The 10,518-nt window shown below is 45.5% G+C and overlaps 1 protein-coding gene across 1 annotated transcript in view; it reads left to right on the forward strand.

Annotated features, from left to right (window-relative positions):
• Window positions 1-10,293, forward strand: part of hcn4 (hyperpolarization activated cyclic nucleotide-gated potassium channel 4) — a 57,488-nt gene extending 47,195 nt beyond the window's left edge. Inside the window, exons 7-9 of the mRNA XM_029498629.1 lie at window positions 5,922-6,086; window positions 7,982-9,140; window positions 9,231-10,293. Of these exons, the coding sequence (XP_029354489.1) occupies window positions 5,922-6,086; window positions 7,982-9,140; window positions 9,231-10,293 (2,387 nt within the window). The remainder of the gene's footprint in view (window positions 1-5,921; window positions 6,087-7,981; window positions 9,141-9,230) is intronic.
• Window positions 10,294-10,518: the final 225 nt, after the last annotated feature.

Genomic DNA, 10,518 nt, shown 5'->3' on the forward strand with positions numbered 1-10,518 from the left:
TGGGATGTGAAAATTTTCACGCAGTGATAGAAAGTGAAAATTAGTCATACATTACTTATGAACTTCTGCTGTTCCTTGGAGTGTCTTTCCTGCCGTGCTGCTGATGAAGCTGTCAGCCGGACACGAGTCTGAGAATATCAGAGCAGCCAGCAGCAGCCAGTTGTTCTGCCCTATCTCATGCTGTCCTCTGTCTCGGCCACAGTTTTGGAAAGACTTGGTTAGTAATTTTTCCAGTCCAGTACACTGCTGATTCTGAGTCTCTATCTACTCTGACGAAGCTGTTTGTTGAAATACTGCTCACACTTCATCTATTCCACTGAAACGGAGAGAGTCTTGGTGATAATGCAGAGGGATCTTGTGAAAGGCAAAGCAACTTGGCTGAGAAAAAAAAAATCTAGTTTTAAGTGTTTCTTTGGTTTGAACGGCCACCAGAGATCCATCACGATGCCAACAGCAGCGAGGCATGTCCAAAGTTATCCTGCAAACAGTCCAATAACAGACTATTGACTTGCTCACCATTTGATAGTCTTGTCCCTCACCAACATAAACATCACACAGCCACTGTTTGGGGGATAAAAGAGAGACACAGAGGACTGACGGGACCGCAGCGTCCGTCGTGGTGCTGAAAAACACCAGATATCTCAGATAACGGAAGGTGTTTGTCTTGCTATGATAATGCTGTGAGGGAGCGAGCACGGCGTGTCACGGGGAATCAGGCAGCCCGCTGTGGATGTTTCAAAGGTTAGAGAGCGTCCGCTCGGTGTGCTGGAGGCAGCGCCGGCGACAGAGATGGGAGCTGACAGCAAGACTCAGGATCCAGGTGAGCTTTGCCAGACCAGGCTGCGGGACACAGATACTTATTTACAGACCAAGCAGCCCTGCTCATACTCATTAATTCACATTAGTACACACTTATAAGGAAGGAGTAAGCTGGGTGCAGCAATACACATATACACTCAAAGGCAGATACTTGAATTTATTATTATTACTTTCCTTATGGTAAATACATTAGGTGGAAGATTTATCCAGAGAGAGGAAGCACCTGAATTGTCCATTTACCATTCATGACTAGAAATACCTCCATGACTGTGAAGTTTTTCTCCTCTGTTCAGTGACTAAATGAACTCCGTAATAAGTTCAACCCTTTACTCTCTGATGCTTTGAACTGTTTTTGAGCATTAAGGACTTTCAGACGTTAAAATCTCAGAGATGTACCTTTGTGCCACAGCCTCTATTCCACCAGTGTTACCTCGTAGAAAAGGTTTTTTTTTTTTTCATATATTATTTTACCTTTTATTTTTATTTTTGTATGCACTGCATTTTGATCAGCTTCCTGCTCACAGTGCGAGGGAAAGTCAATAGAACCTCACAAAAAGCATAGTGCGTGGCCTCGATTTATCTGCACATGTAGAAATGTCACTGCACCATGACTGTGTAGTACTCCAAAGGAGATCAATCGTGTTCTTAATTTTGAACAGTCGACCCATTCGACTGCGTTTAGGCTCAGTAAGGTGTACAGGAATGGATTTTTTTTTTTTTTTCATGCAGAAACAGTATGTTAATTGAATTCCTGATTTAAAAAAAAAAAAAAAAAGTGAAGAGTGAACCAGTCCTTTAATTCTCTGCTGCGTGTTTTTAAATGCAACTACAAGAACCCAATTTCAGATTCAATTTCACCTCATCCCATCATCCTGGTATCACATTTTGTTAAAAGTAAAAGTTATCTTTCGCATATAGATGCGTAAAAAATAAATGTCTTTCTGTCACCTCTTTGTGTCATGCTGTAAAAACAGCTGGTGCACAGGACTGGCAGTGAACCACGTGGGCTGTTCTGTCTAACAGAAGCCCAGTCATGCGTTTTCTCACCAAGCTCACAGCACATGATGTCTAAGTCCTCCTTTCTCAGGGCAACATCCAATTTTAATTCACGTCATTCGATTTTGATTAAAGCATTGTCACTTTAGTGTGAAAACGAAACGCATCACGGCTATCTTGAAGTCATATTTCTGGTGCCGAGGTGAGTTTTCCATTTGGAAAACTGTGCCCGCTTCATTGTTTACTCCGCTGACTTGCCAAACACAGTTTTAGCAACAGATATTGCTGCTGAGCCAGATAAGCTGAAAGGACAGCAGGCTGATGTGACGGGAGGACTCATCAAGTCTTACTTTCAGTATCGTTGCATCTACTCTGCTGTTTTTAGGATGAAGAATAGTGACAGAATGAGTTCTCAGTCAGATCAGTCGTCTTGTATCATGAGGACATTACAGCTTTGCTAATTTGAGCCCACCATTCTATGAATCATCACTTTGTTAATTAGGAACACAAACAAATGCATAGTTGTAGAAGCGGCAGTGAGTTTGAGGCAAAAACACAGTACACAGGCAGAGCCACACCAACTAAGCTTGTTCTATGATTTCATGCAGGATTTGGGGAGCACTGCAGTGAGTCACAGGAGGTGTCAGTAAGCAGTGGGAGTGGAGCTTTGATAAAAAAAATTTAATGTAACTCGCAAGTCTGGAGCTGAATAACACCGCTGAAGTTCAGATTTTATATTTTATACTTTACATTCTGGAGTACGTGGTTCAATGTTACACAACAGAGAGGAACAACAAATGCAAATAGAAATAAGCAGATAAATACATACTGGGCTCAATATATGAAAACTGACGGAGTGAAATCTGAAATCTGAGCCTGTAGTTGTTTAGTGTAATTTTAATAATGTTGTGATTTTTGGTGATAAAAGTCAATTTTCAAAATAGATTCATCTTCTAAAAAACAGTCTTATCATCAAAATTAATTTGGAAAAAAAAAAAACAAAACAACCAGCATCTGGTTTGCTTGGACTCGTGGATTTGCTTATAACCGTGACTTTATATTGATACCACATTTCATCTTCTCCCAGTGTTCCCAATATTCAGGGCAGCGGTGATCTTCAGAGCAGCTGCCTGCGTTTAACCCCTCAGCACTCAGAGATGTCCACTAATCCCTTACTGTGTAGCTCGAGCGAGGCTGCAGCTGACCCTAACAACACCAGCACTACTTGTACTTCAGATGGTACTGCTGCACGTCTGGGCTTCACTTGGGACTCTGCAAAGACAGTTCGATGAGGCCGGGAGGGCTCACTGCAGCTCAGCACCTCATCTTGGCAGTGTTGGCTTCATCCAGAAAGCCAACACTGCGGGACAAGAGGATTTAATACAGAGCTGCGATGCTCCTCTCCAGAGGGGATTACTGGAGCAGTGCTGCGGGAAATGGACCCCCCAGCACAACTACAGCCAGGGCTGCCCCGCATGCCATTTCGTCTTTCACATTCACGCAGCTCTGTTGCGAGCGTGGCCATCGTCCGTTCAGCCATGTCTTCCTCAAACACACACAAACAGTAACACTCCGTATTATACCTCCCTCTCTGTCTCTTTATCTCTTCCACTATCCTGGTTTTCAAATCATTGCACACAATCATTACCCCTTCGCATTCAGTGACCAGAAGAGTACAAAATTCTGTACAATCCAGTGAAGTGAGCAACACACATTATGTGTACGATGCAAAATGTTGGCACTTTTTTTTGTGTGAATGTGTTTTTTCTGTTCCGTGGTCTTGTCTTATTCACAAGCATTTCAGCAGTGCACAAAATGCCTTCCTTCAAAAAGTAAAGCAGGTGGTTGTGTGGCATTTGCTTTGCTCAGTACAGCTGGTGCGTTTTCAGTTTTTCAGTCCACGGGGGATAGATGTTACTCCTCCTGGAGGGCAGCAGCTATTATCAATAGTTACTTGTAAAGTCGCAACAATAATGAAAAGCCAGACTGACAAACAAAATCAGCTTTAGTTTGCTCAAATATCATAATGTTTTGGAAATGGTTGCCCCCCCCCCCCGCTCCTCTCTCCATTGGTATCTGTGGGAAAGAAGGTGCACCGAGGGGAGGGGAGGGGTGGGATTTTGGAGTCAACATCAATAGCATTTTGTGCCATCTGCCAGCTCACGGTAGGTGAACTATGTGTTGCAGTGCACATGGCACCCCTTTAAAGACCTCAGCTGACTTCTGCTGTCGCTTCTATTAAAGGTTCTTCAGACTGTGTGTTAAAATTGCACAGAAAAAAGCAAAGAGAGGATTAAATAGGGGATGCATCTGCCATGCTGTGTTCATTTAACCCCCCCCCCCCCCCCCGTGCAGCTGCCTAATAAGGCTATAGAGACACTTTTCCATCTGCAGATCCTAATGTAAGTAGTGTCCATTAATCCAATTCTAATAAAGAACAGCATATCCTCCTTAGGCGCTGGTAGCTAAATAAGTAAACATGAACATTTTACATAAGATGTAGGAATGTTTCCTCAGAGCACTTTGGCAGTGAACACTGCAAATGCAGGGGTTGTTAATATGTCAATCACAGCCCTCAACAAAGACGCAACCTCGTCTATGACATTTGTTTGTTTCGTGTTTTTACACACACCCACTCAGCTCGCTGCCACATACATACAGCAGACAGGGCTACGTATGCTTTTAAGATGAAATTAGACATTTCGCTGCACGATGCCATGAGGCCGTCGCTGTATGTGTGGCTGCGGGTTAACAAGACCCAACATTTTATTGATGTGCAATTTGTGAAAGGGTGACTCTGGAACCCAAGGGCAACGCAAAAAAAAAAAAAAAAAAAAAAGATGCTGGCAAATCAGACTATGCATGAGATTTCTGGAGATAGGTTGTTTGAGGGATTCTCTAAAAATTTGATTTGATGTAGGCTGCGGGGAGGCAAAGTAAGAAAGTGCATTCTGTGGGAGAATCGAGAGCGTGTGTGTGTGTGTGTGTGTGTGTGTGTGTGTGTGTGTGTGTGGATGAGCTGGAAATGGGTTTCTGAGAAAGAGTGTGAGAGCGAACACAGGAAGGGAGGGTGGAAGATGAGATGAAAGCTAAAGAGAAAAGACATTAGGGAATGTGTACAAACACATGGCACACCAATAAATACGTACATCAAGTTCACCTAACCCCTGTCCGTATATGTACATATTATTTTATAGGTACATATACTAACGTCGTGGATATCCATATTCATTTGTGTACAGTATAATGTGTATATATAGATGATATCGCCATTTTTCTCACCCGTGGTCTCATGAATAAAACACATACATTCACATCCACTGATCCTGTGAAAGTAAAGGCTCTCACATAGACACACTCCCGTTGTACATAGTGCATGCAGGCACATGCAACATCTGTGCAGAGTACAGGCACACTTGCACCCACATGAACCGCCTGTGTGCCAGAGCTCTACAGCAGTGCAGCTTGTTAAATGGAGCATTATTTTCCTGAGCGGACACAGCAGATGAGCGCTGGCAGACCTCCAAGCTCTGAAATTAGTATTAAGTTCTGCAGCTATGGATTACAAAAAAAAAAAAAAGTTTTTAATACTAGAAAATAAAACAAAAACAAACCACGAGTGCACGTTTTGCCCCCAAACTTTTTTTTATTTTGTTTTACTTGGCGTGTGCTGTTCTGCCAAGGAAGATAAAGTGATTCATGTAATCCTTCACTTCAGGTCACGTTGATCGAGGTGAAGTGAAATCATGAGTGTCTTGTTAACAGCACAGAAATTGTGCCTCTTTGTATAATTTATTCTTTTTTTTGTTTTATTTGTTTGTTTTTTGGCTTTTCTTGATTTATTAGATAGGGCAGAGATGGAATATACGGACGGAAAATGGCAAAATGTTTCATTTTGTGGGCAACAGCATGCTGTGTTTGTTCTTGGTCAGCCGATTTTTAAGAAATTTTATGTGAAAGTCGGAGTGTGACATTTTTTACATGCAGTGTTTGTTGGGATTGTGCTTGTTTCTCTGACAGAAAATTCTACCTAATAGCAATCCGAGGCAGCGTCAGTGGTACAACCACGCCTCATAACTGTGTTTATTTCCTGTGTTTTGTTGTAGAGATTTGTTTGCTGACTCGTGGCCGGAGGACAGCCAGTGTCCGAGCAGACACTTACTGTCGTCTGTATTCACTGTCTGTTGACAACTTCAATGAGGTGCTGGAGGAGTATCCCATGATGAGAAGGGCCTTCGAAACGGTTGCATTGGACAGGCTGGACCGCATTGGTAAGAAAAATGATCTTATAAATAGATCTCTTAAGACCGAAATCTTACACCAGATAAAGGCTCCAGTTAGTATGAGAAAAGAGCTACAATGGAAACATTTCAGGATCATTTTGGATCTGTCTGAAGAAGTCTTAATATTAATGTAACTTCACCTGGATGGAGTGGAGTAGATTACATCAGAGGGGTAGAAGAGGACCACAGTCACTGTTTTACTCTCTGCTTGTTTATCTTCAGATTGACACAGTGGTAGAATAAAAGCCTTCAAACCAGTCAGGGCTCTCAGACAAAATTTTAGGGCTGTGCACATCTTGGCTATGATACTCAATGACCGAAATTACTTTCAAAGTCATCCTCGTGTAAACACGCAGGTAGAGCTCTGGTTTTGAAATCCCTGTGTGACTTCTCTCGGGCGTACAATTGACATTCTCACCATATCCATCACTGTTTCCAGGCTCAGCCCGGGCAGATGAAAAATTCACAATGAAAGGCACGTCTGTATCATCACTCAGCCATCGCTGCATGCTCTGTTTTATCCTCAGCTATGTTTAGAATGGAAGATAGAGAAATGGCTTAGGGGGGTCTCTTTGTAGAAAATGGCCGCTTTGAAAAGATGTGGTGGGCCGATAGTGATGTTTTACTGAGCTGGTCTCTTGTGCATGTCCTCCCCGGCTAGATGTTCATGTTCACCATTCCGTCCTAATAAAGTCGCTCACATGGCACTGATCTGTAAATTAATTACTGTCTTGATGGACTGTGCTCAATCTGATCGGAGATGTGCAGGTGATAAAGGGTCAGTTGGTGTCAGGGTCAAGATGGGCGTAGATACAAAAAGCGATTCCTCGACTAATCTGCTACCAGTCATAACAGAAAATGGAGAGATTGATCTGGGCCTAATTGCATTTACAATATCTTCGGGTTTCACAGCCTTTTGTTCACACCAAATTGAAAATGGCAGTCATGTGAATTAACCCCGTCAGTGCTTGTGTGACCGTTCCACAAAGACGAAGAGACTTTGCGGTCGCAGTTGTACGCATTTCTCTAGAAGGTTGTCTCCGCAGTTAGTGTGCCTGTCAAAGTGATGTAACTTCAAGTCGTCTCTTTGACCTTGTGCGCGGCTCATTGGGACTTTATATTCATGGAAGACTGTCCCAAGCCTGGAAACTGAAGGAGCAGAAAATATTAAGAGCAAGTATTTTTTTAAAATCAAACTATGAAAAACTCAAATGCCCCTGAAAGCTAGAATTTTAATCAATATGGTTTCAAGCTTTGAACCTTTGAAGTGCTTCGCTTTTCAGAGCATAATCCATTAACAGGAGAGAAAGTACGATATTTGCAGACATGATGCTTTTCAAATATGTAACTTGCACTGTATCCTAAGCTGAGCCTTAGTGGATCTTTGTGGTGCAGTGTTTGCTTCACGTTTTATCCCGGTTACCTTGGGAATCACAGGAAGAGCCAGTTAAGCACACATCAGCTCCCCCTTCGGCTGCTGTGGACCCTGAGTAGTTATCTCCCACCTATCTTTTGTTGTTTCTCTTATTCTGTGCTCTTTTATGCACCGTCTTTCCCTTTCTTCTCCTTCCCACCGTCTCTCTCAAATCTCTTTTACTCCCTTTTCCCACTTGTGATTTTCAGGAACTTTTTTTATATATATATATATATATATATATATATATATTTATATTTATATTTATATTTTTTCCCTTTCCTGCATTAGCTGTTCTAATGGAAACGGTTGCTGGGAAATAGTGCGGTTATTCAAGTACACCCCAAATGTCACCCTAGTTCTAACTGTTTGGAAGCTTTATGCTCATTCTCCTTTTACCTCTCACACATCTGTGTGTCTGTTTCTGCTTTTGTGTTTGTGTGTGCATGTGTTTGTTTGTTTTTTTAAGGCAAGAAAAACTCCGTCCTGCAGCACAAGGTACAACATGACCTGAGCTCCGGTGTACTCAACTACCAGGAGAATGAGATCATCCAGCAGATTGTGCAGCATGACAGGGACATGGCCCACTGCGCCCACCTCATGCAGAACGCCCCGCCTCAAACGCCCCCTTCACCAACTCCTGTCATCTGGGCCCCACTCATCCAGGCTCCTCTCCAGGCAGCGGCCGCCACCACCTCAGTAGCCATTGCCCTGACACACCATCCTCACCTCCCGCCAACGCTATTCAGACCTCCGCTTTCTGTTTTGGGGTCCCTAAAGGACCCTCCTAGCCGACTTAAAGGGTTTCACACATTTGTTCCTCCGTCCACAGCACCCGGCTCTGCTGGGGACTCTCCCTCTAGCACACCCTCAAAACTGCACACAGGTGTGGACATGCCATTGCTGGCCTCTTTTCGGGCCCAGCTCATGACATCAGGTTCAGGGGCAGCTGGCACCAGCCAACAAGCTTCAGGTAGCCGAGGTCAGCGTGGACCTAGTGGGGGTGGGTCTGAGTCCAGTGGAGGAGGGGTGTCTGCTTTCCCTTTCGGAACATACTCATCTTCTGGTTCCCCCTCATCTAGTATGGCCCAGCTGCACCCACAACCGCAGCATCTACAGCCCTTTCGCTCCAACACCCCTCCTCTCTCAAACCTCTTCCACCAGGGATCTACAAGTGGAAGCACAGGGTCAGGAATCAGTGGAGGAGCAGTTGGAGCTTGTGGTGGTGCCACAGGGTGGTCTTCAGGTGGAGCGGTTGGAGGCTCTGTGGAAGGAGCCACTGGAGGAGACACTGCTTGGGCTGGCGAGGACTTTACAACCGGCTCAACGGAAGTCGCTCCCGATGGGCACTTTGGTCTGGGTGGAGGGATCTCAGGGGAACAGATGGGAGGGTTATCTGAAGGATTGGTGGGCACTGCTTGTGGCAGGTTAGCAAGCGGGGCTTCAGGTGGATCAGTTGGGGGTGTTATCTGTGGGCCAACAGGTGATGCAGCCAGGAGATCACTGAGAAGAGTTTCCAGGGGATCAATTGGAAGGGCGTCTGTGGGATCAGTAGGTGGGGCCTCAGGAGAATCCCTGGTCGTGACAACCACTGGTGGATCTTCAGGGAGGGCTTCTGGTGGATCAACGGGAATGGTTTCTGGGGGTTTGACAAGAGGGGCATCTGGGGGATCAGCCAGAGGGGCCTCTGGGGGACCTCTTGGGGGGATTTCTGGTGATTCACTGGTGGGGAATCCTGGTGGATCTTTAGGAAGGCCTTCAAGTGGATCAGTAACTACAACAATTAGCCATATAGGAGGAGGTTTGAATGGGCCAGGGGGAGGGGTTATTGGAGGACATTCTGGCATAGCTGCAGGAGCAGCAGTAGGGAGCCATATCGGAGGGTCTACACCATGTTCTGTAGGGGGAATTACAGCAGGACTCATTAGTTCCTCCCGTTGTCAGAGTCCTATATCGACTGGCTCATCCAGCCCGATGCCTGGGCAGCTTCTCCACAGCCAGCCGCCTCCCAAGCCTCCTCAGGTGGCTCCTCTGCAGCAGTTTGCTGGGGGAGGCAGGACTAACAGTGGCTTAAACCTCTTTCATTCCCCTCCACAAGGTTCCCCATCTTCTAGCAGAGGACAGCACAGCCAGCAGCCCTCTGAGGGCTCCCCATCTTCCCACGGCCATTTTAGCCTGGCAGGTCTCCAGTCTGGCATCCTGCCTCACCAGATGTCCCTAGAGAGGTCTGCCCTGGCCTCACTGGCCCAGTATGGTTCAGCAAACGCCTCCCCCTGCCTTACCCCAGTCACGCCCAGCCCTACTGTTCAAAGCCCAGTGGCAGGCAGGACTTTCCACTACAATGACCCCTCCAGCACCACAGGATCCCCCAGTTCTCTGCTCATGCCTCAGTCATCTTTCCCTTCACAGCTCCCCAGCCAGTCACACTCCACAGGCAGAAATTCTCCTCTGGGCCGCTTTTCTGAGGACCTAAAGCTTTTATCCAGCTCACACCCATCTCTGCCCCAGGAGGTGGCCCAGGCCTTAGGCCACCAAACTCTTCGCTCCTCTGTGGAAACTGGATATTACCCCTCACCTTTCTCCTCACCCACTCTAGTGCCCAAACCCTGTAGCTCAGTGCCAGGATGCATGACTCCTCCGATCCAGACGTCTCCGGGGCACCCTCACCAGACTCAGCCTCCCGGGGCCTCCCCGGCTTTGCCTCTGAGGAGGAGCTCTGCTGCCTACTCGTCAGATCTAGAACCTCAAACTGTCCGCTCGAAACTCCCTTCCAATTTGTGAGGATTGATCACACCCTCCTGTGCTCCTCCGAACTGAAACACACACAAACTATCTCCATGTGTGGCATTCTTTTCATTATTTCCTCAGACTTCACTGTGTTCCACTTTTCATTTTACCAATATCCTAAATTTACTGTGATTTAAAAGACTCTTTACCCGGTGACTCAGAGCTATAGAGTAGTCTGAATTTGTTTTATGCTTTGTTTTCCTTTTTTTATTCATTCAT

Source organism: Echeneis naucrates, chromosome 3 (assembly GCF_900963305.1).
Source record: "Echeneis naucrates chromosome 3, fEcheNa1.1, whole genome shotgun sequence".
NCBI lineage: Eukaryota > Metazoa > Chordata > Actinopteri > Carangiformes > Echeneidae > Echeneis > Echeneis naucrates.